Source organism: Nerophis ophidion, linkage group LG11 (assembly GCF_033978795.1).
Source record: "Nerophis ophidion isolate RoL-2023_Sa linkage group LG11, RoL_Noph_v1.0, whole genome shotgun sequence".
Lineage (NCBI taxonomy): Eukaryota > Metazoa > Chordata > Actinopteri > Syngnathiformes > Syngnathidae > Nerophis > Nerophis ophidion.
This window is the reverse complement of record NC_084621.1, coordinates 66,715,291-66,742,232: the sequence shown is the minus strand read 5'-3', so window position 1 is coordinate 66,742,232 and position 26,942 is coordinate 66,715,291. Positions and strand designations below refer to the sequence as shown.

At 41.4% G+C, this 26,942-nt stretch overlaps 1 protein-coding gene across 4 annotated transcripts in view; it reads right to left on the bottom strand.

Annotated features, from left to right (window-relative positions):
- LOC133562376 (intermembrane lipid transfer protein VPS13B-like) overlaps positions 1 to 26,942 on the bottom strand; it is an 819,661-nt gene that overhangs the window by 585,828 nt on the left and 206,891 nt on the right. For all 4 annotated transcript variants that reach the window (XM_061916537.1, XM_061916536.1, XM_061916534.1 and 1 more), the window contains exons 20-21: positions 17,940 to 18,049; positions 13,684 to 13,816 (exon numbers count right to left, since the gene is read on the bottom strand). In XM_061916537.1, coding sequence (XP_061772521.1) covers positions 13,684 to 13,816; positions 17,940 to 18,049 — 243 coding nt within the window. The remainder of the gene's footprint in view (positions 1 to 13,683; positions 13,817 to 17,939; positions 18,050 to 26,942) is intronic.

Sequence of the window (26,942 nt, the reverse complement as noted above, 5' to 3'; positions counted from 1 at the left end):
CAGGTCCATAAAAAATCTAGCTGTCAACATTGAATATTGCATTGTTGCATTTGTTTTCACAGTTTATAAATTTACATTCATATTTGGTTGAAGTATTATTCAATAAATATATTTACAAAGGATTTTTGAAGTGTTGCTATTTTTAGAATATTTTTTTTTTAAATCTCACATACCCCTTGGCATACCTTCAAGTACCCCCATTTGAGAACCACTGATCTAGTGTATAGATAGTTCTTACTTATATCAGTGAACTCGCCATGAAGGCGCTAAAACATACCAGTGTAGTGGGTTTATATAATTCACCCAAGGAACTTTCGTTATTAGAGTTCTGGTCAGACGGTTTTTCACGGGACACATTTCCGGCGTTGTTAATTGAGGAGATGCTACTCTGTTATTGATTTAAATAAAGTCTGAATGTCATTAAAACAGTTAGCGCCACCTTTTGACACTTATATCTGTCAGTAAACTCGCCATGAAAGCGCTAAAACATACTGGTATAGTGACTTTACATTATTCACCCAAGTAACTTTAGTTATTAGAGAGTTACGGTCAGACGGTTTTTCACGGGACACATTCCCGGCGTTTTTATTGCACCGGTGAGCCACATATGAGGAGATACAGCTCCATTATTGATTTAAGTAAAATTGGAATGTCATTAAGACAGTTAGCTCCATATTTTGACACTTATTCCACTACCGTCCTTGCACGCTACACCGCTACAACAAAGATGACGGGGAGAAGACGCTGCCGAAGGTGAGCCACGTAAATAAGACCGCCCCAAAACGGCGCATCCGGAAGCGACTGTCAGAAAGCGGCTTGAAGATGATCTGTAAAACATAATCTGTGCAACATTTTGACCAAAGAACCACCATTACATGTTATGTAGCCCACAAGGAAGTCTTTTCCATTTAGAAAAAAATATATATATGACTCCTTTAATGCGCCCCATCATTCACTTTGTATATGAAAAAAGATTAAAAAATAGACCATTCATTGGCTGTGCGCCTTCTAATCAGGTGCGCCCTATGGTCCGGTGAATACGGTACTCAAACTGTGTGTTATCAGTTTTAGAGTTGAAAAACGACAAATTACATTTTTACTGTCACAACCAGCAAATGGAATGGTCTTTGTATTTAAAAGTGAGTGTTGTGTAAGAATATGAGTATACTGTAGGTAGTTGATCTCTCAACTAAAATTCACCTGGCAAAAATGCTCAAGTGTTGTCATGTCTGAGTAAGACGATAAACTTGTAACTATTTTCACTTACATTGTCACTTAAAATAAGACAAACGACTTAAGTCAACAAAACCGTGACAAAGTTGTAAAGAGCAACTGACAAAATGTGTTATCTTAGGACAGCCATTTCCTATGAAGTCTCCCCGTAAAATTATTTGAACACTGTTTTGATTCATTGTGCGTTCTCTTTTTTTGTCAGTACTCCAACTTTCCTTTCTTTTCACTTTAACCTCGATCACCCGACCCACATCCACAATAAATAATATACCCTTACCCTTCATAAAAATCACAAATAGGAAACAATAAGAAAAAAATATTCACCCAAGACTAAGTGAGAAGTTTGAAGTGGCTAATCAGTGTGCGTCGTCCACATATATTTCATTTTAGCAGTAAGAACCCCTGTGAGACTATGACTAGTCATTTTAGGAAGGGGCCTCATATCTCATTATTTCTAATTCGTCTTGTTTTCTTTCCCAAGCCAACCATCGTTATTTTGATAAATTATTGGCCGTACCAGAAAAAATGTTAAACTATATAAACTCCACAATGAAAATATTATCCCCTTCTGGAAAGCACACGGCAGCCAATAAAAACCTGCCTGACTTCCATCAGGCTACTAGGACTTAGATTATGTACAACTGTGTGGTTCTGCCTAAAATCTGACATACAGTTCCCTCTATCATTTGTGGACACATGCATGCATTTATCAATTCAGTTGGTGTCTTCCTTTAAAATATACAGCACATTAAGTCTAATAATTTGACTTAAGTGCCTGAGATCACCAGAAAATGTTCGGAGCAGTGGAACTTTGACCGACAAACCATATTTTTTGACAACTTTACAGATTAATGGCACAAACAATATAAATGTTTCCATTTCACAATATAGATTTTTACTCCTCCCAGTAAACAGGAAAATTACACATAATCCCACCATCCAGACCACTAGTAGACTGGAACAAAGACCGCAGCTCTTGTTCCAAACTTTGGGAAGCGGGACCAAATTGGAGAATACCTTTCTCAGCAAAAGCAGAATTATCTAAGGGCGCCAATGGCTAATTGAAGGATTGAAAAGCAAAACCATTGAGGTCATTTCCCTGGTAGATACAGTATTAGCAAACATTAGGTTGGACTTGGATTGTGATGTTTCTTCTGAAAGGAACATTCGTTGGGGAGAAAAAGAAAAAAAATACTTATGACGCTATTATGTAAACCCATTTGAGGTCATGTGATAAAAATCGACTATAAACTGCTGAGAACATTTTGAAATGCATCTTTTGTTGTAAAAGATAATCATTCACACCAGGGTTTTTTTTTCTAATAGTCAATGACCCGACGATTGGATTCGGAAAAGTCTGATTCGACCATTATCCCCGCCCGCTAAAATTCCGCTGTAAGTCCTAGTGGGACTTGACGCGGGTGCCAGGACACGCCGCCTTGCCCTGGATGTGTAACTCTCCTTTTGCAAAGATAAGTTCATTGATTGGCAACACTAAATTGGCCCTAGTGTGTGAATGTGAGTGTAAATGTTGTCTATCTGTGTTGGCCCTGCGATGAGGTGGCGACTTGTCCAGGGTGTACCCCACCTTCCGCCCGATTGTAGCTGAGATAGGAGCCAGCGCCCCCCGCCGCCCCTAAAGGGAATAAGCGGTAGAAGATGGATGGATGGATGTTACGACTTTTACATCTTCTATTTAGTCAAGTTTGATGTCTTCTTGGAGAGAGCCCAAGACCTCACAAACTGTGGCTTAGCCTGTTTTGAGGTGGAAAAAGTCCATCCATCCATCCATTTCTACCGCTTATTCCCTTTCGGGGTCGCGGGGGGCGCAGGCGCCTATCTCAGCGACAATCGGGCGAAAGGCGGGGTATACCCTGGACAAGTCGCCACGTCATCGCAGAGCCAACAAAAAGTTGCGAATGACAATTCCGTTTTAATTTAAGGAAAGACTGTATTCCTTTCATAAGTAGCTTTAACTAACTTTGGAATATTCACGTACAAGTGTACGGCAAATCTATATTACTGACAGCTACTGATCAATCAGTATACATTACTACATACTAGTTTTGTCCGGATACCAATATTTCGGTATCGGTGCCAGAATTATTTTGATATTTTTTGGCATTTTTTCAAATAAAGGGGACCACAAAAAATTGCATTTTTTGCTTTAACAAAAAAAGTTAGGGTACATTAAACATATGTTTCTTAATGTAAGTTTGTCCTTATATAAACTAGTGAACATACAAGATAACTTGTCTTTTATAAACTGCTTACGTATGCAGTGTCCTTTTCCATTCTATTATTTTTTTTCAAATTATGAAGGACAAGTGGTAGGAAATTAATTATTAACCTACTTCTTCATTTGATGTTAATAGCTGCTTACTTTCTCTTTTAACATGTTCTAGCTACACCTCTGTTAAAATGTAATAATCACTTGTTCTTCTGTTTGATACTTTACATTAGTTTTGGATGACACCACAAATTTGGGTATCAATCCGATACCAAGTCGTTACAGCATCATACATTGCTCATATTATCTTCGACCCAACTCTCTCCTTTGAGTCACACATTAAAAGCGTTACTAAAACGGCCTTCTTTCATCTCCGTAATATCGCTAAAATTCGCTCCATTTTGTCCACTAAAGACGCTGAGATCATTATCCATGCGTTTGTTACATCTCGTCTCAATTACTGTACCGTATTATTTTCGGCTCTCCCCATGTCTAGCATTAAACGAAACAAAATGCGGCTGCTAGACTTTTGACAAGAACAAGAAAGTTTGATCACATTACACCTGTACTGGCTCACCTGCACTGGCTTCCTGTGCACTTTCAAGATGTGACTTTAAGGTTTTACTACTTACGTATAAAATACTACACGGTCTAGCTCCATCCTATCTTGCCGATTGTATTGTACCATATGTCCCGGCAAGAAATCTGCGTTCAAAAGTCTGCGGGCTATAGAGCGTTTTCCATTCGGGCTCCAGTACTCTGGAATGCCCTCCCGGTAACAGTTCGAGATGCTACCTCAGTAGAAGCATTTAAGTCTCACCTTAAAACTCATTTGTATACTCTGGCCTTTAAATAGACCTCCTTTTTAGACCAGTTGATCTGCCGCTTATTTTCTTTTTCTCCTCTGTCCTTGTGGAGGGGGTCCGGTCCGATGACCATGGATGAAGTACTGGCTGTCCAGAGTCGAGACCCAGGATGGACCGCTCGCCTGTGTATCGGTTGGGGACATCTCTACGCTGCTGATCCGCCTCCGCTTGGGATGGTTTCCTGTGGACAGGACTCTCGCTGCTGTCTTGGATCCGCTTTGTACTGAACTCTCGCAGCTGTGTTGGAGCCACTATGGATTGAACTTTCACAGTATCATGTTAGACCCGCTCGACATCCATTGCTTTCGGTCCCCTAGAGGGGGGGGGGGTTGCCCACATTTGAGGTCCTCTCCGAGGTTTCTCATAGTCATCATTGTCACTGGCGTCCCACTGGGTGTGAGTTTTCCTTGCCCTTTTGTGGGTTCTTCCGAGGATTTCGTAGTCATAGTGGTTTGTACATTCCTTTGAGACATTTGTGATTTAGGGCTATATAAATAAACATTGATTGATATTCAAAGTCCTCATGTGTCCAGGGACATACTGTATTTCCCGACCTATAATATAAATTTTAAAAAACGAAAGAAGATGTTGTGATGCCAAAAAATATTGACGTAATCATAATAGTATCAACTCGATACACTACTGTTCTGGGTATCATTAAAGGGCATGTTAGGTGAAGACCGGTACTTTTCAGAGGCGCTATAGTACCGAATATGATTCATCAGTATTGCGGTACTATACAAATACCAGTATACCATACAACCCCACTACGTACTGTATTAACATATTTCTATTTCTCCTAGAAAAATGCCATAGATTTGACTGACCATCGACAATGGGCAAAATATAACGAATCAGAGTCTGTTGTGAAAATCTTTAGTTGAGGACAGCCCTAATTCACACAAATGTACACTTTCTGTGTCTCATATGAAGCCACAAATCTCACCTTTTATAAAGTTACAGAATATAGCTGAAACATGTTTGTCCAACAAAAATGTCTGAAAGGCTGAACAGCACTATTGTATTAGCCCAAGATATTTGGAAAAATGTGGATCCTTTTGCTATGAAAAAAATGGGACTATTTGAAAATGGGAAACCAAACCAAAGTTAGTCATTACAAGGTGTCTTAGAATAGTCAACGATTGTATTCGGGCAAGTCGTACTCGACTATTAATTAATCTCTTAGTTGTATTGTACATAGGAAATCGTTTTTTATTGTGGCTTCAGTTTATTTGTGGGGATCCTCATTAGCTGTGCACTTCAAAATAATAGATGAGGCCATAGATTTTGCCCATAAGAATCAGATTTCCGTTAAATCTTGAGTCAAAGACAGCCATAATTCCAAGAAAGTAAGTGTGGCAACATAACAAGGAAATACTTTGTTCTGTGTATAAACTGTGAAACACAGGGACTATGTTGTTCTACAAATGGTATATTTTAATAAGTATAATACATACTGCATAAATTAAAACGCAACAAGTAAAACGGGAGAGGAGACAGTGATGTATTTGCTCGCTAAACGGAGAGGATATTGCTCCGCGATTTGAGCTGCACGGCAACAAAACTACAGCATGATATCACCTTGCCCCCCAGCGTTTTTGGGGGAACTGAGCTGGTTGTGTGTGTCTCTGTACATTTGCCTACACATTAACAGGCACCCACCAAAGGGCTGCAGGCAAGACCCCTTGATTACAATGAAACTGTAGCTTTTCTCAATGTGGTTACAAAACAGCATAATGTTCTCTTTACATTGTAAGTGACAGGTATACAAAAGAAAGCAAAGCATCCAATGTGTACAATTGTTGTTGATTTGTTCCCCCTCTTGTGATGCATCACACCAACTCCAGACATTTTATGTAGAGAAATAATTCGCTCTGGGTTAAAAAACAACAAAATAAGATAATCTACTCGGTATGTGCAAAGCATAACATTGGCAGTCCGTCTATTATATAACCTTTTAAAATTTGGGAGTGATTTACATGGCTTCCCCTTAGCACAGACCTGAGGTCTCATTTATTAAAGTTGCACACACAGAAAATAGGACTTGAAAGTTTAGTATGCGACCTTTTATTGGAAATTTCTGTTATATTAAAAAATAAAGACACATTAAATAAATCCAAAGACATGCACCTGGGGATAGGTTGATTGGCAACACTAAATGGTCCCTAGTGTGTGAATGTGAGTGTGAATGTTGTCTGTCTATCTGTGTTGGCCCTGTGATGAGGTGGCGACTTGTCCAGGGTGTAGCCCACCTTGCGCTTGATTGTAGCTGAGATAGGCACCAGCGCCCTCTGCGACCCCAAAGGGTATAAGCAGTAGAAAATGGATGGATGGGTTGAAAATAAAAAATAAACTTGGCAGGAAAACACCTGTTTAGACCTGCTGCACATACATTTTGGAAACAGTAAAAACTTGTTAACTATTGCATCCCCATTTCCACTGTAAAAGATAAATAGACTGACTCATACTGTATCTCCCCAAAAAAATTTTGATTGGAAATGTTGGATGCGGACCTAAACAGGTCATGAGCCTTTTCCATCAGCTCTGGTTATTAAATAAATAAATGTAGAATAAATGGGTTGTACTTGTATTGCGCTTTTCTACCATCAAGGTACTCAAAGCGCTTTGACACTACTTCCACATTTACCCATTCACACACTGATGGAGGGAGCTGCCATGCAAGGCGCCAACCAGCACCCATCAGGAGCAAGGGTGAAGTGTCTTGCTCAGGACACAACGGACGTGACGAGGTTGGTACTAGGTGGGAATTGAACCAGGGACCCTCGGGTTGTGCACGGCCACTCTCCCACTGCGCCATACCCTAAACTGATTATGTATATGGATCGATGTCTACTTTTTGATTAATAAAACAGTTTCTAACATTATTTGAATTATGTTCAAATTGTATTACATAGTACTGCTGGATCGGTTCGCAGCCGAGTGTGAAGCGACCGGAATGAGAATCAGCACCTCCAAGTCCGAGTCCATGGTTCTCGCCCGGAAAAGGGTAGAATGCCATCTCCGGGTTGGGGAGGAGACCCTGCCCCAAGTGGAGGAGTTCAAGTACCTAGGAGTCTTGTTCACGAGTGAGGGAAGAGTGGATCGTGAGATCGACAGGCGGATCGGTGCGGCGGCTTCAGTAATGCGGACGTTGTACCGATCCGTTGTGGTGAAGAAGGAGCTGAGCCGGAAGGCAAAGCTCTCAATTTACCGGTCGATCTACGTTCCCATCCTCACCTATGGTCATGAGCTTTGGGTCATGACCGAAAGGATAAGATCACGGGTACAAGCGGCCCAAATGAGTTTCCTCCGCCGTGTGGCGGGGCTCTCCCTTAGAGATAGGGTGAGAAGCTCTGCCATCCGGGAGGAGCTCAAAGTAAAGCCGCTGCTCCTCCACATGGAGAGGAGCCAGATGAGGTGGTTCGGGCATCTGGTCAGGATGCCACCCGAACGCCTCCCTAGGGAGGTGTTTAGGGCACGTCCAACCGGTAGGAGGCCACGGGGAAGACCCAGGACACGTTGGGAAGACTATGTCTCCCGGCTGGCCTGGGAACGCCTCAGGATCCCCCGGGAAGAGCTAGACGAAGTGACTGGGGAGAGGGAAGTCTGGGTTTCCCTGCTTAGGCTGTTGCCCCCGCGACCCGACCTCGGATAAGCGGAAGATGATGGATGGATGGATGGAGTACTGTAAAAAGTGTTGGAGATTGACGTATATGTAAACAAATAATGCAAAATGCCCATGAGATGTACATACAGTTTATTTATGAAAGCATTATATTAGGGGTTCCCAACCTTTTTTCCACCAGGGACCAGTTTATTGTAGACATTATTTTTCTACGTGTGGCCAGTAAATACAGCAAAAACAACCACGTGAAAAATTAAACAACATAATGCTGAATTAGTGAGAGCTAAGTCCTTTTTCCTAGCTTATGGGTTTATGTTTTGTCTAACGTATCTGATGCGTTATATGTGGTATGTCATCGTCGAGGAGTATAAAAATATATTTTAAATAACAAAACTATACATACTTGCCATTCGTCTCAATGCATGTCTATGGATTTGTATTTCTATTCTAAAAGTGGTGTATTCATATTTTGTGCATTACAGTATGTATGCATTTTGGTGTACTTTTCCAGGTGTAAGCACATCTGTTAATGCTCACTAAACAAAACGAAATAATAAACGCAACACTTTGTTTTTGCTCCCCTTTTTCATGAGTTGAACTCAAAGATCTAAAACTTTTACTATATACACAAAATACCTATTCCTCTCAAATATTGTTCACAAATCTGTGTTAGTGAGCATTTCTTGTTTGCCAAGACAATCCATCCCACCTTACAGGTGTAGCATGTCAAGATGCTTATCAAACAGCATGATTATTGCACAGGTGTGCCTTAAGTTACCCACAATAAAAGGCCACTCTGAAATGAGCAGTTTATCACACAGCAGAATGCCACAGATATCGCAAGTTTTGAGGGAGCTTTCAATTGGCATGCTGACCGCAGGGATGTCCACCAGAACTGTTGCCCTTGAGTTGAATGTTAATTTCTTTACCATAAGCCGTCTCCAAAGAAGTTTCAGAGAATTTAGCAGGACATCACAACCACAGACCACCCCAGGACCTCCACATCCAGCAGGTGCACCTCCATGATCGTCTGAGTCACCCGGACAGCTGCTGCAACAATTGGTTTGCATAACCAAATACTTTCTGCACAAACTGTGAGAAACCGTCTCAGGGAAGCTCATCTGCATGCTCGTTGTCCTCACTAGGGTCTCGACCTTACTGCGGTGTGTTTTGGAAACCGACTTCAGTGGGCAAATGCCCACGTTCAATGACGTCTGGCATGTTGGAGAGGTGTTCTCTTCACAGATAAATTCCGGTTTTCACTGTTCAGGGCAGATTGTGTCGTGTGGGAGAGCGGTTTGCTGAAGTCAACGTTGTGAATCGATTGGCCTATGGTGGGTGTTGAGTAATGGTATGCGCAGGCGTATGGACTACGAACGCAAGTGCATTTTATTGATGCTATTTTGAATGCACAGAGATACCGTGACAAGATCCTGAGGCCCATTGTTGTGCCATTCATTTGAGACCATTACCTCATGTTGCAGCATGACAATGCACTGACCCATGTTGCAAGGATCTGTACACAATTCCTGGAAGCTGAAAACATCCCATTTCTTGCATGGCCAGCATACTCTACGGACATGTCACCCATTGAGCATGTTTCGGATGCTATGAATCGGCATATACGACAGCGTGTGCCAGTTCCTGCCAATATCCAGCAACTCCCAACAGCCATTGAAGGGAAGTGGACCAACATTCAACAGGCCACAATCAACAACCTGATCAACTCTATGCTAAGGAGATGTGTTGCACTGTGTAACGCAAAAGGTGCTCAAAACAGATATGGACTGCTTTTCTCACCCCCCACCCCAAAAATTGATTTAAAAAACAAAATACTTACATATTTTTTCATTCATAAGATTCATGTAAATGGTTGTACTTGTATAGCGCTTTTCTACCCCTTTTTAAGGAGCCCAAAGCGCTTTGAAAGTATTTCCACATTTACACACACATTCACACATTGATGGCAGGAGCTGCCATGCAAGGCGCTAACCAGGCCCCATGAGGAGCAAGGGGGGGAAGTGTCTTGCCGAAGGACACAAGGGACGTGACTAGGATGGTAGAAGGTGGGGATTGAACCAGTAACCCTCAGATTGCTGGCACGGCCACTCTCCCAACTTCGCTACGCCGTCAAGGAACTTTTTTAAACTCTAAACTGCTTTAAAAAAGTTTAGTTATAATAATTATACCAAGTAATATATTGAGTGAAGTGGGTTGAATATGGAATCGATTCTGCGTTGAACTATCACCCCGAGAATCGGAACCAAATCAAATCGTTAGGTGGCCAAAGATTCACAACCCTAATGCGCATTGTTCCATGTAACAAAGATATAACAAATATACCAAATGGGGACTTACTTTCAGGTGTTTTATTACTCATCTATTGGTGTGTCAAGAGGGAAAGGCGAAAGTTTAGTCAGAGATAAAGCGGTCATTTAAGGATTATTTCATGTTTCTGTGCTGCCTGGTAGCAAATACATCACGGCAGGTACAGTTCAATGGTTGAGTACCATCCATCCATCCATTTTCTACAGCATATTTCCCTTTTGGGGTCGCGGGGGGCGCTGGCGCCTATCTCAGCTACAATCGGGCGGAAGGCGGGGTACACCCTGGACAAGTCGCCACCACATCGCAGGGCCAACACAGATAGACAGACAACATTCACACTCACATTCACACACTAGGGCCAATTTAGTGTTGCCAATCAACCTATCCCCAGGTGCATGTCTTTGGAAGTGGGAGGAAGCCGGAGTACCCGGAGGGAACCCACGCAGTCACGGGGAGAACATGCAAACTCCACACAGAAAGATCCCGAGCGTGGATTTGAACCCAGGACTGCAGGACCTTCGTATTGTGAGGCAGACGCACTAACCCCTCTGCCACCGTGAAGCCCTGGTTGAGTACCACTCCAGTATATCACACAGTTAAGTTGCTAGAAAGATTGCTGTATGTGTTCTTGCTCCTGTGTTTTGACCATGTGTTTTTTGGAAACCGTGACCACATACACAAGCCACCCATCTTTCCGGCAATTCTTCGGCACATCTGGCTTGTCCCAACATCTTTGATCCGACTGTGAAAGGTTGTTATGAAGTTCAAATAAAAAAAAGTACGTTCTCTTACCAAGCTATTTTATAATTTATGTGGCTGAATTTCAATGTATGTGCACTTGGGTGTGACCGCTCCCTTAAAGACATGGAAGAGTAGTAATTGGATATGGTCAGCCATTAAAAAATACAAATAAAAAGTTGCATATTTGAGTTAGTGTAGAACAAGGTTTTTTCTTTGCACATGCTTCGACAAGTGAAACATTAGCTGGGCCATTTCAGGTAATTTTCTTACAAAAACATAATTTATCACACTAAAAACTTTTAAATTTGTGATGTCTTAAAGGACGAGATCAAGCCAATCAAAACAAAATCAATTTCAGAGATAAAACAGCTTTATGCTTTTTAAATCCATCAAGCCTATCAATTCAACTGCATGCCAATTGTTGTATTTGTTTTGGAAAGTTAAAGAAACAGCCATTATCAACATAAATACAAATCTGCCAAATGACCAATACATAGAATGTTGATGATATATTTCATTCAGCTAGCAATACATCAAAAAACGAAAACAAAGTCAATAATTCAAAAATACCATTTGCATAGGAAGAGCAAAAATAATCGTTCTTAATTGAAGGTATGTTCAAGAGCAATGATTTATTCACATAATGTAATGCAGCTCCAATTATGGAAGTGTGTTCTTCAGATGGTATAGCAATTAATAAATGGTCTTTAAAAAACCCAATCTCACTTATGACATAAATATTGTACAAAAGGCTGAAATAACTACAGTTAGTGATGGGTACCTTTCACATTTGAAACAATGCGTTACTAATTCCCGATAGCTAAGAATCTATTCCGGTACCACTTTCTGGTACATGTGTTTGTTTTCAAGTAGTAATAAATGAGTTAGTAAACAAATTATTTCCTTCTTATTTAACAGTCAATGAGCTCATAATAACTGCGCAGTCCAGTTACAGCATATCTTGTTTTCTTAAACTGCTGTCTCATCTGCAAGTATGCATTCATTTCAGTTTGTCCAAAGTTGCAGTATCCAGGAAATAGTAAATTCACAATAAATTGACTATGCCACTCTTGTCTTTTGTTGAGCACTACAATGTGTTTGAATTGTAAATATCGTATTTTTTACACACTAGCTGTTTGTTTGTCATGTCTAATTAGTTGCAGTTTTGATTGCCAAAATTGGAGTTGTACAAAACGCCACGAAAGTTCGCTCGTGCTAATCACTAGTATGTATTAGGCATACAGCAGTGGTTCTCAACCTTTTTCAGTGATGTACCCCCTTTGAACATTTTTTAATTCAAGTACCCCCTAATCAGAGCAAAGCATTTTTGGTTGAAAAAAAGAGATAAAGAAGCAAAATACAGCACTATATCATCAGTTTCTGCTTTACTAAATTGTATAACAGTGCAAAATATTGCTCATTTGTAGTGGTCTTTCTTGAACTATTTGGAAAAAAAGATATAAAAATAACTAAAAACTTGTTGAAAAATAAACAAGTGATTCAATTATAAATAAAGATTTCTACACATAGTGGAGGAGTTCAAGTACCTAGGAGTCTTGTTCACGAGTGAGGGAAGAGTGGATCGTGAGATGGACAGGCGGATCGGTGCGGCGTCTTCAGTAATGCGGACGTTGTACCGATCCGTTGTTGTGAAGAAAGAGCTGATCCGGAAGGCAAAGCTCTCAATTTACCGATTGATCTATGTTCCCATGAGCTTTGGGTCTTGACCGGAAGGATAAGATCACGGGTACAAGCGGCCGAAATGAGTTTCCCTCTCCCTTAGAGATAGGGTGAGAAGCTCTGCCATCCGGGAGGAACTCAAAGTAAAGCCGCTGCTCCTCCACATGGAGAGGAGCCAGATGAGGTGGTTCGGGGAGATCTGGTCAGGATGCCACCCGAACGCCTCCCTAGGGAGGTGTTTAGGGCACGTCCAACCGGTAGGAGGCCACGGGGAAGACCCAGGACACGTTGGGAAGACTATGTCCCCCGGCTGGCCTGGGAACGCCTCGGGATCCCGCAGGAAGCGCTGGACAAAGTGGCTGGGGAGAGGGAAGTCTGGGCTTCCCTGCTTAGGCTGCTGCCCCGCGACCCGACCTTGGATAAGCGGAAGAAGATGGATGGATGGATGGATTTCTACACATAGAAGTGATCATCAACTTAAAGTGCCATCTTTGGGGATTGTAATAGAGATCCATCTCAATACATGAACTTAGTTCTAAACATTTATTTACAAAAAAAGAAATCTTCAACATCAATATTTATGGAACATGTCCACAAAAAATCCAGCTGTCAACACTGAATATTGCATTGTTGCATTTCTTTTCACAGTTTATGAACTTACATTCATATTTTGTTGAAGTATTATTCAATAAATAGATTTATAAAGGATTTTTGAATTGTTGCTATTTTTACAATATTTTTGAAAAATCTCACGTACCCCTTGGCATACCTTCAAGTACCTCCAGGGGTAGGTGTACCCCCATTTGAGAACCACGGGCATCCAGTGTAAATTAGCATCAAACTACTGCATTTTGAAAACTGGACCCTTATTTGTGTGTCTTTTCGATCAGGCATGCATGATTTGTTGGTAATATTGCAACATCACCTCAAAGTAGTTTACTATGAATATGCCTGTTTGCACGCAAAATGTTTAAGCTTACCTGTAACAGTTTTGGTTTTGACAGGGCTGCTAGCATAGTCAGAGGCTTGATTGGAAGTCTGTTGGACCAATGGTGTGCTCCCTAATGAGATGTCATCCTCTCTTCGCTTTGTCAAGGGAACTGGGCCTGGATTCTGCAATGATATCACAACATAATGAGGATTATGGAATAAATGATGACGTTAATATTGTTGTACCAATACTGTTAAGCGATTGTGATTACCTATAGGGGTGTCCAAACGTTCTGCACCATGGGCCGCATATTGAAATGTCAAAGCATGCAGGGACCGTTTTGATAATTTTTTTTTATGTTGTGAAAAAAACGCTAAAACAGCAAAAACAGACTTCAGTTTTATGTTATCGGAGACAATGTGTGTTACACCAACTGTAGAAGGCCAATTGGCAGTCTATTAAAATTTTCACATATACGTTGAGATCAGGGGCGCTCACACTTTTTCTGCAGGTGAGCTACTTTTCAATTGACCAAGTCGAGGAGCTCTACCTCATTCCTATTTATAGTTTATATTTATTTATGAAAGAGACGTTTTTGTTAACAAGTTAATGGTGTTTAACGATAATACAAGCATGTTTAACACACATAGATTCCTTTCTTTCATGAAGACAAGAATATAAGTTGGTGTATTACCTGATTCTGATGACTTGCATTGATTGGAATTAGACAGTGGTGCTGATAACGTCCGCATTTTCAAATGGAGGGAAAAAAAAAGTCCTCCTTTCTGTCCAATACCACATGAAAGTGGTTGGATTTGGCATCTCATTTGTCCAACTTGCATACTTGTTTTTAAACACTTTGTTATGAGAGTAGCATATGTGTGTGGCCCTTTAATGTCTGGCAGCAGGTGAGTGACGTCAGTGAGTGTGCGGGTGGGCAAGCAAGTGAGAAAGCGGTCGCTGAGGGCGGGGGGAGAAATACATTGGCATCAAACTCCGTTGCTTGCTAGCTTGTGCACGCTAGCTTTCTGAGACTCTTATTTTGTTAGCACAGGCAGGATGAAACAGGTCTTTTATGGTGAAGACAGGAACTGAGCTGTCGGTCTTTAGAGTTTTGACAGTAAATGATAAATGGGTTGTACTTGTATAGCGCTTTTCTACCTTCAAGGTACTCAAAGCGCTTTGACACTACTTCCACATTTACCCATTCACACACACATTCACACACTGATGGAGGTACTGATGGTAGGTACTGGGTCTCTAGAAATAAAATGTGTTTCTCTGTGTCCACCCTGTTAGTGATTTTTTTCTTAAATATGAGCTCGCAGCAGCCAGCGTCATCTCACAAGATCCTCGGGTGCCGAGAATGTCAAACAACTGACGAAAGTGAAGTCTTGGTATGGTTGATGATTGCTCATTTTTATGTCTATTTTTTAATGCCTGGCTTGAGATCGACTGACACACCCTCCGAGATCGACCAGTCGATCGCGATCGACGTAATGCCCACCCCTGGTTTAGATACTGTATATAATATATCAGCCTAAGTGAGGAAAATGCACATCACTGATAACTATGTCTACCTTTTTGGATACAATGAAGTGGAAAACTGGAAATATGTGACGTACCACATTGCAACTGCATGTATGTTCGGAATAAACTAACATCATAAACATAACAACTATTCATTTATCCATTGATAATAAAAAATAAAACACATTTTTATTAACATATTCAATCTCATCTCCTCATTCAGCTATCTAAATGTTTGTATTTTTAATTGTATGGAAAATGTATGTTTTAAAATTATCAGCATTCTCCAATACTCTAAATCTAAAAACTGCAACGGTGAGCTTCTTCATTGCGGTTTCTCGAGGTGGTTGTTTGGCCTTCAGCTAAAGGTCTTGACTAAAACAACCAGACCTTGAAAAGTAGCCCAGAAACATGTGTTTATCCTTGTACAGCAATAACCTCCAGAGTAAGGAGTAGGTGAGATTAAGTCATTTGCTCTCCTTATCTCTCACACTTGTGTATTTTGACAGCTGTTTTAAACAGCATAAGGCAAGAAGAAGCAGGGCAAACTATAGCAAACCATTGTATTATTATTTCAATGTTATTCATTCTTATCAATTTTTGGAGCTGCGACTTGTATGAGCTGCTACTATTTGCAAAATTAGGCTACTGGAAGTGGAACACAATGAAACAGGAGATGTGGAAAGCAGTATAAAGAACCAAGAAATTCAGCTTTCATGGAAAGAAGATGATCCCTTCCCAAACGACAGTTACAAAGGCAAGGGGCATGTTAAGTGCAAGATGCCAGTTGCCAAATGTGGGTTAGAACCACATCACACAACATGGGCAAACTAAAACAAGCTTGGCTTCAATAGAAAAGCCAAACAAAACAACCAATTTACATTTAAAATTAGACATCATTCGGATATGATCTGACTCAGATGTACAGAGGCAGCACAAAAAGTTGGAAGGTGGATGTACAGATACATGCTGGATAAAAAAAAACAACAGTTCCCATCCAACCTGATGGAGCTTAAGAGGTGCTGCAAAGAGGAATGGGCGAAACTGCGCAAAGATAGGTGTGCCAAGCTTGTAGCATTGTATTCAAAAAGACTTGAGGCTGTAATTGCTGCCAAAGGTGCATCAACAAAGTATTGAGCAAAAGCTGTGAATACTTATGTTCATGTCATTTTTTTATTTTTATTAAATGAGCAATTTAGCAATAACAATAACAAATAATGTATTCAATACATTGTACGCACCGCTTTCCCCTCAATGCGCTTGCTCCACGCCGTCAGAGGGTATGACGCTATTCTTTTTCTTCAAGTTGTCCACAGATAGCTACAATAGGCTTGTTTACACTGCAGGAACCTTCCCATTTACCAGGGTAAATCAAGTACACCCCCTCGTGTTTCCACCTTAAACTACCCGGGTAGATTTAGTTCTATAGGAACTATTTTTTAGTTCCTAGTAGCGAGGTGGAACTTTTGGAAGTTCCCCAATAACCCTTGAGGGGAGGGGCCTGTGCTTTTGAATGCTGATTGGTTGAACATAGTTGGGCTGTTCCAAAAAACGTTGTTTTCGAACACAACGACTGCCATTACAATATGCGCGACAACTTCATTATTTCTTATTTCTTCTGTCTTTTTATTTTAACATAGTTGAGAATGGAAAGAACGAGCAAGACACTTCACCCTTGCTCCTGATGGGTGCTGGTTGGCGCCTTGCATGGCAGCTCCCTCCATCAGTGTGTGAATGTGTGTGAATGGGTAAATGTGGAAGTAATGTCAAAGCTCTTTGAGTACCTTGAAGGTAGAAAAGCGCTATACAAGTACAACCCATTTATCATTTATAATTTTGGAATAAAGCTGTAAAAAAACAAAATGTAGAAAAAGTGAAGCAGAGGTAATACTTTCTGAACCCTAACACCTTACCCTGTGTAAGTAACATGAAACTATCGTTATTTGATACTTGTTTACATCGACAAATGTGCTATTTTAGACTGCAATTGTTCAATTAAGGACACATATTACAAACCCCGTTTCCATATGAGTTGGGAAATTGTGTTAGATGTAAATATAAACGGAATACAATACTTTGCAAATCCTTTTCAACCCATATTCAGTTGAATGCACTACAAAGACAAGATATTTGATGTTCAAAATCATAAACTTTTTTTTTTTTGCAAATAATAATTGGCTTAGAATTTCATGGCTGCAACGCGTGCCAAAGTAGTTGGGAAAGGGCATGTTCACCACTGTGATACATCACCTTTTATTTTAACTGTTTCTCAGTTTGAACATCAAATATGTTGTCTCTTAGCATATTCAACGAATACGGGTTGAAAAGGATTTGCAAATCATTTCATTCCGTTTGTATTAACATCAAACACAATTTCCCAACTCATATGGAAACGGGGTTTGTATATATGTCTAGCTTGTATGTTATTGTGTGCGTAGCTGTTACATAGCCGCTAGCTCCTAGTAGCCTATAACCTACCATGTTTATCTTTTTAAATTACATTACTAAGATAAAATAAAAGATCAACATAGTGTGCTCAATAGAGTAGCTTATAACTCGCTGCCAAACTTTGTGGTAAACATGCTGTAGAACTGCTTGTATCAGAGATTTTAGATGGAAGCCGATATCCGATACCAAAATCGGATGGGATGCCCCTCCAAAAAAACGTTCATTCTTTCAAAACAAAAATATTATTTCAAATTGAACCCCTTTACTATGTAGTCTAAAGCACTAACATAACTAAATAACGCCATGATAAAATGAAGTGTCTCAAACCTGTTGCTGCTGCCTGTTGCTCCCTCGATGAGGCTGATACAGCAGCCACGTGCAGAAGATGGGGTCCACGTTGATCGCGATGCCCTGAACACTAGCCAACAGAACTGCACCTGGACACATAACAAGTGAAAGGAAATGAGTTTAACTTGTGTAATTCCAAACTTTGCAGTTTGTCAAAGCAATAATGGGTCTGAGGGGGGAAAAATACATCGGAAAGATTATGCAGTACATCTGTCTGGCAAACACTGGACAGTTGTTTAAAAATGTTCGACCCACACACTAAACACTTTGATTGAAATACAAAGAACATCAATATCTGTCAGTGAAATGTATAACATTGTCCACCCATGTGCAAAGGTGGATTAGGTGCCAGGCTCTACTCTCACAAGGTCTCACAGTGTCCACAATATCCAGTTTGAGTGTATAAAGCTGTTTGTTAGAGAGCAGAAAGGACTATTTTTTTTTTTACGCTGATCAAAGAGGTAGCTCTCTAAGCCAAGAAAAACATTTTCTTCTGATGAATTTCTATGAAATATAAGACTATTGCTGGGTCTTGGTTTACTCTTAAAAAATAATCTTTACCAACAATAAGTGAGCCCTGAGGTAATGCGTTAGGATCCTATCAATAATGATTCCCATGCCGGCAGGATTAGTGGAGGGTCTCTGGCGTGCTGTGGAATGTCCCAGCATGACGACAGGAGGATGTTTCAGCTCTAGCAGGACTTTCAAGAAGTTTAATGGGGTTTTGGACAAGACCCCAATCTGCTGTTTCAGGCCCAAAGCCAGTGTGTGTGTGTGTTTGTGCACACATACGTGCGTGTGCGTGTGTGTGTGTGCTGGTTGATTGCTGGCTGTCCTGCAGATGTGACAATGGCACACACAAACACATGCACTTCATGCAACTCAGAGACACACTTTGTAACAGAAACCTGCCCGCTCAGCAGGAATTCCTGTAAGGTCTATTATTCTTTGTTAACAATGTAAATAAAATGCCTCTAATTTGCTTCACTTTTACAGAGCTCAGTGATGTGTGACCTTATTTGTGTGTGTGCGTGTGCATTATGAAATGATGTGTGCTTGACTGAAAGCATGTGTGATGTAGAAAGTGTTACAGGATCAGTAGTGCAATACAATGCTGCCGCTGCACATTTTCAATGCCTATTTTGTGTGCCTGACTACAGTTTACCAGGTGTACTTTGATCCTTCCAGTTTATTATGGAAACAAAATGATCAAAAATTGAAAGATGTTCTCCTTGGATTAAGTCAGACTAACAATCATCATCTGACATAGTTTACTTTCCGTCCCTCCATCAGTGTCATGGTAATGTCTCTATGCTATTGCCCCGCACCTTCCAAGCTTGTGTCCTTAACAGCTTTACTGGCATTAATCCTGACATCAAATGTATTCCATAACCCACCCTTGTGTTCTCTCATCCATCTTCCACTACTCTTTGTATCACAAGCTCCACACCACATTACAATCTATCACTTCACCTTCCAGTTATATGTCACTCCTTTTTTGTGCTACTTTTTCCACCTCCAGTCTTCTTTGCCACCATGCATTCACTCTTGCCTTTTCCTAAATAGGAATCATAACCTCAGCCCTGTGGCTTGAACTCCGATACCACAATGTGGCTGCCTAATAGGTCTTGGCTGTGGCTGTGGAGCTGCAGGCCAACTTCTAGTAGTTCCATCATGGACCAGAACAGCCTGAGCAACTAGAGAATGGAATTTCTGTCGAAATTGTGTGTGAATAGTCAAGAGCTGACGCTGAGCTGAAATGCTTTAATACTGAAGAAATGTATTGAAATATAGGGTGAATGTAGAATTTGGAACAGTTTGAGAAAGGTGGAATTGGTAATGTTGTCATGGATAATATGGAATTAAGGTGATATATTGAATGACTCGAACAATTTAAGGTTGGAATGGCTGGAACCTGCAAGTAGTATAAATTATGCAAACTTTGGTAACATAAGATTAGCCCCAATATAACAACCGTCCATTTTCCTACCGCTTGTCCCTTTTGGGGTTAGCCCCAATATTGAGACACCAACATTGTCAGTTGAGAAATGTGTAAGCAGTACACATTGTCAAGATTAAACTGGATTTATGTTACACAAAAAGTGAAATACCGTATTTCCTTGAATAGCCGCCGGGCATGTAATATGCGCCTGCCTTGAAATACTGCCGAGTGAAACTCGCTTTTTTTTTGCCTCTACTATGTGTAAACCAGGCGTCTTGTTCCACAGCCATACAGATGGTTGTGATATAAAACAACTTTAACACTCTTACTAATATGTGCCACACTCTGTGAACCCACACCAAACAATACGGGAGAACATCGGCTCTGTGACACATTATAAACGCAACATAAGAATTACCCAAAATGCCATGCATCCATGATTCTTGGCTATATTATACAACCCGCTAGCACCAACCTCCACCTCCCCTCTCCGTGCTTCGGTTGAGGTGGGCGGGGTTGGGGTCGCATGTATAATTATAGCCAAGAGTCATGGATGGATGGCATTGTGGGTAATTCTTATGTTGCGTTTATAATGTGTTAAAATAATAATAATAATAATAATGGATTAGATTTATATCACGCTTTTCTATTGTTATATACTCAAAGCGCTCACAGAGAAGTTGGAACCCATCATTCATTCACACCTGGTGGTGGTAAGCTACATCAGTAGCCACAGCTGCCCTGGGGTAGACTGACGGAAGCGTGGCTGCCAGTTTGCGCCTACGGCCCCTCCGACCACCACCAATCATTCATTCATCATTCATTCACCGGTGTGAGCGGCACCGGGGGCAAAGGGTGAAGTGTGCCCAAGGACACAACGGCAGCGACTTTGATGTCCATAGGTGGGAAGCGAACCTGCAACCCTCAGGTTTCTGGCACGGCCGCTCTACCCGCTACGCCATGCCGCCCCAACAGAGCCGTTGTTCTCCAGAAATGTGTTTGGTGTGGGTTCACAGAGTGTGGCACATATTAGTAAGAGTGTTAAAGTTGTTTATATCACAACCATCAGTGTAAAAAGTATGGCTGTTGACCAAGTATGCATTGCAATCTCATATGAGAAACAGCTAAATGCATGAGTCTGGCAGGCATGCAGATAACGATGTGTAAAGGCAGTCGCGATGACATGTTGTAGAGCAGTGGTCCCCAACCACCGGGCCGTGGCCGCAGAAGAACTTTTTTTTTTTTTTTTTTTTAATCACACACATTTTTTTACTGCATGCCATTGGTAAGCGCAGGGGTGAGAAGAGGTTTTAAAATTATTAGCGCCTGCTTACTTTTACCAGAAGCTTTGAATAAGCGCAGGAGTGAGAAGAGGTTTTAAATTAATTAGCGCCCCGGCGGATATTCAAGGAAATACGGTAACTTCAAAAAGTTACCATTTTGGGAACGTGGAAAATGTATAGTGTCAATGCCTCAAATGAGTTGAATGTTTTGAAATGACGCCCAGGATTAAGCAGGGAATGAATTCAACAGTGAAGATGCATTCAGTACTTTTTGTCCGTTTTAGATGACATTAAGTGTTACAATATTTCCTGCTTACGACGCACTCCCATACGTTTTTAATACCGCACTACAACGACAACTAGTTAGTGCAAGTGCAAAGAATAATATGTAACATTAAGCAGAATAACACGAGCCAGGAATAATACGTAAATGTGTGTCGCTACAGGGAGAAAGTGTGTCACTTTTGTTCTTTTTAGCTCACTTTTTAACTGTGACCCTCATGTTTCCCAAGCTTTTGATGAGCGTGTCAAAGAGAAGTAAAGCGAAAGAGAAAAGTGAGGTAAAACTACAAACTTCAGAAAAAAAGGGCAACCAACACTGGCCCCATGCTCAGACTAATCTGTTTGTTTCGACCATTGTCAAGGATAAAGATTTTACCCTGAACACGTGAAATTGACAGTGATAATCAGCAATGTAGTTGTCTCATTATCGAGACATCCCAATAAATCTGTTTTTCCCTCTTTTGAAACACCCCTTCCAGTGAGCAATCATCTATTATACTGTATAATCTATTCTCATTAACCTATGCTATTTATAACCTACTCTATGTGTACCCTAGTCCAGTGGTTTTCAAATGTGTTTCACCAAATACCGCCTCAGAAAACACTTAGCTCTCAAAGTTCCACCATAATGACCAACTTTACAATACAGAAGCGTAGTTGGCTTAATTATTAATTAAAAACAATAAACGTGTATTTAAGATTTACGGTCACTCTATCATTACACACAGTTGGAACAGAAACTGCGCTGAAGCTGCGGTGTGCAGCTTCAGCGGTCGCGGAGGCAAAAATTCGGACATGGGAGGAGTTCGGGGAAGCCATGGAAAACGACTTCCAGACGGCTTCGAAGCGATTCTGGACCACCGTCCGCCGCCTCAGGAAGGGGAAGCAGTGCACTATCAACACCGTGTATGGTACGGATGGTGTTCTGCTGACCTCAACTGCGGATGTTGTGGATAGGTGGAAGGAATACTTCGAAGACCTCCTCAATCCCACCAACACGTCTTCCTATGAGGAAGCAGTGCCTGGGGAATCTGTGGCGGGCTCTCCTATTTCTGGGGCTGAGTTCGCTGAGGTAGTTAAAATGCTCCTCGGTGGCAAGGCCCCGGGGGTGGATGAGATCCGCCCGGAGTTCCTTAAGGCTCTGGATGCTGTGGGGCTGTCTTGGTTGACAAGACTCTGCAGTATCGCGTGGACATCGGAAGTGGTACCTCTGGATTGGCAGACCGGGGTGGTGGTTCCTCTCTTTAAGAAGGGGGACCGGAGGGTGTGTTCCAACTATCGTGGGACCACACTCCTCAGCCTTTCCGGTAAAGTTTATTCAAGTGGACCGCAGAGGAGGCTACGCCAGATAGTCAAACCTCGGATTCGGGAGGAACAGTGTGGTTTTCGTCCTTGTCGTGGAACTGTGCACCAGCTCTATACACTCGGCAGGGTTCTTGAGGGGGCATGGGAGTTTGCCCAACCAGTCTACATGTGCTTTGTGGACTTGGAGAAGGCATTCGACCGTGTCCCTCGGGAAGTCCTGTGGGGAGTGCTCAGAGAGTATGGGGTATCGGACTGTCTTATTGTGGCGGTCCGCTCCCTGTATGATCAGTGTCAGAGCTTGGTCCGCATTGCCAGCAGTAAGTCGAACACATTTCCAGGGAGGTGTTTAGGGCACGTCCAACCGGTAGGAGGCCACGGGGAAGACCCAGGACACGTTGGGAAGACTATGTCTCCAGGCTGGCCTGGGAAGAGCTAGACGAAGTGGCTGGGGCGAGGGAAGTCTGGGTTTCCCTGCTTAGGCTGTTGCCCCCACAACCCGACCTCGGATAAGCGGAAGAAGATGGATGGAACAGAAACACTGTTTGAATATAGGAAAATAAAATACTGCATTTAAATGATGTGATTCTTTGGCATACTACTAACAAGTTGATTGAATCCTGTAATGTTTCGATTTTAATTAAGATATAATTTAGATATCGATTCTGATTTACACAAAAACTCAAAATATAGTTTAACGTCGTCGTAGGAACGGAACACGCACGAAGACCAGAGACCTCTTGTATGTTAAAACCAAGTGTAAAGGGGAAACTACACAAGGTGAAGCACAGCAGTTACATAAAAAAAAAAAAAAAACATACAAAATATTACATAGACTATTGATGAAATTATCAATCCACCCACATGATTGTGTAACTTAATACAATCATTTTAAGCAAAACAGCTAATCTTGCCAGTGTCAAGCCATCAAAAAGACAAAATACAGCTTTTTTTCAACATTATAGAAGGGGACCCCGACTGTTACACTATCAATCAATCAATCAATCAATCAATCAATGTTTACTTATATAGCCCTAAATCACTAGTGTCTCAAAGGGCTGCACAAACCACTACGACATCCTCGGTAGGCCCACATAAGGGCAAGGAAAACTCACACCTAGTGGGACATCGGTGACAATAATGACCCAGTGGTACGTTGGTGACAATGATGACTATGAGAACCTTGGAGAGGAGGAAAGCAATGGATGTCGAGCGGGTCTAACATGATACTGTGAAAGTTCAATCCATAATGGATCCAACACAGTCGCGAGAGTCCAGTCCAAAGCGGATCCAACACAGCAGCGAGAGTCCCGTTCACAGCGGAGCCAGCAGGAAACCATCCCAAGCGGAGGCGGATCATCAGCGCAGAGATGTCCCCAGCCGATACACAGGCGAGCAGTACATGGCCACCGGATCGGACCGGACCCCCTCCACAAAGGAGAGTGGGACATAGAAGAAAAAGAAAAGAAACGGCAGATCAACTGGTCTAAAAAGGGAGTCTATTTAAAGGCTAGAGTATACAAATTAGTTTTAAGGTGAGACTTAAATGCTTCTACTGAGGTGGCATCTCGAACTGTTACCGGGAGGGCATTCCAGAGTACTGGAGCCCGAAATGAAAAAGCTCTATAGCCCGCAGACTTTTTTTGGGCTTTGGGAATCACTAATAAGCCGGAGTCCTTTGAACGCAGATTTCTTGCCGGGACATATGGTACAATACAATCGGCAAGAGCTAGACCATGTAGTATTTTATACGTAAGTAGTAAAACCTTAAAGTCACATCTTAAGTGCACTACTACTGGAGCTGATTACAGATCTTTCAGAGAACATTAAAATTACATGCAGTTTGCTGATGCCCGAGGTAATTTTTCTTCAGTTTATAATTGGGTTTTCAATATCAAAGTTCATTGCAATTGTTAGCAGACCTTTGCCAAGTGTTGTTGCAAATAGTGACACACAAAACACGACAGAATTATGTGGTGTAAGGAAAACATTATTTTTAAATGTCAGGAAGCACTTAAGGATTAGGTACCAGACGAGCAGTAAAGTGCTACTCGGTCTCACTGCCACCATTTGTATGTCACCAAACCAGCGACATTGTTGTTATGCCACCAATAAGCCATTCAAATCTGTACATAGTCATTGTCATTATGTTACTAGATCAGGGGTCGGGAACCTTTTTGGCTGAGAGAGCCACACGAGCCAAATATTTTAAAAAGTATTTCCGTGAAAGCCATACAACTTTTTTTTCTTTTTTTTTTTAACACTGAATACAACTATATGCGTGCATTTTTAAGAAAGACCAACATTTTTAGAGTATAATAAGTCTATTATTCTGTTTAATAACATTGTTATTCTGAGGCTAGCCAAAAATAAACAAAATACTTCTTACCATTAATGCGACTTCTTGAACAGGTGCGGTAGAAACCGGATGGATGGATGAAAATGCATGAGAATGTTTTATATTTTGAACGTTATTTTTGATACTGCAGCGGATTTATTCATTACTTATCATGCTAAGCAATTTTAGCTAAAATGTATCTGAGAGCCAGGTGCAGCCATCAAAAGAGCCACATCTGGCTCTAGAGCCATAGGTTCCCTACCCCTGTACTAGATAATCAATAGCAGATCAGCTGTATTTCAACAGCAGTTGGAATACACTTCTGACAATTTGATACACTGGAATGCCAGTCAAAAGAACAGCCGGAGAGTAACACAAACTAAATATATTTGGACTTGGCGTTTGGTGCTTTGAAGACCAAGGCGTTACCGTTTACAAAAAATGTCCGTGTTTTGGCATGGTGTTGACGCAGAGTGACGCCTCCTTTGAAGCAGGCAGCATCATGAAACCGCCTGACATGCTGAGGGACCAACCTCGGCAGGAGGCTAACTGTTGTTTTCACTGCTCCAACATGGTGGCATATGGGTAATTACAGAAAGTGATGACAATGATAACAGATGTGTTTTTCTTACTTCTTAAATTACTCCTCAAGAAAACACGAGTTGGTGCAGTTCACCATGTACGTGCAGACATATGAGGACACACTTACCTTGACTCCGCCGCAATGGACCTATTAATGTCAAAGGTGATTTTTTTCCCCCTCCACATAGACTTAAGTCCAGTAGACTTAAAAGAGAGCAGAGGGCTGCTGGTGTTGTTTTACGGCTGTCTGACATCAGCCTGCTCCTGGCCTGAGGCCACATTGAAGCCAGAGACCAGACTAACGCAAAACCTAGACTTAGTTAAGGATCGTTTTTCTTTTTTCTCCACATTGACCCCCAAAATATGTCATTTAAATCATTCTTTGAATGTATTTCCTTTTAATTAATGTTTTTTATCAACTCACATCTCAATTTATGGATGTCAAGTCTGTGTACACTATGTGTGCCCACAGGACCAAGGTTAAAGTCAAGGTTTAAAGATGGCACAGCCTTCAAGCAAGAGGGCAATGACCCCACCATCAGTCTGAGACAGGCAACAAAAGACATGCTCACCCTCGCCCCTCCCAAATGAGGGGGGAGATCTGTGTTTTAGCCAACTAATCGCCCCTCAGAATTGGTTCATCGTGGGACATGAGGCAGTGCTGGGACTTTGTGTCCAGTCTCTCCAACTGAAAATAAATAAATATAGCCCAGCTCAAGTCAGCCTGATGACTTCTGACAGATTTAGTTAATTCCGAAGCCAAGTAGCAAAACAAAACATTACGCAAGCGTGCAGGGCCCACGCTGCCTTTAATTGCTTTTCCGATGAGCTCATGACTCGAAGGTGTCCTGGAGCGAGCCATGCAGTCCGACAGGTGTTCTGTGGCTTTGCGAATCGGTGTGAGTGTCGGTAACTGCGTGTATGTGTGTGTTTATGTGTATGTATGCATGTAACCAGGAGCTGTTGACACCACTCAAAAAGGTCTCAGTTGTGTGTGGGTGGGTCCAAGGAACATTATGTTCAGCATTTATGTATCAGTAAAATAAAAATTATACATGCATCGTTGTCAAAATATGGAAGAAATATTTAAAGAGCAGCACTTTTTTTTTAAAATGTTGCCAATCGTTCACAATCATTATGAGGGACAGGAACACCCGTCGTTTTTTAAGGATTTTAAAGGGGAACATTATCACAATTTCTGAAGGGTTAAAACCCATAAAAATCAGTTCCCAGTGGCTTCTGGTATTTTTTGA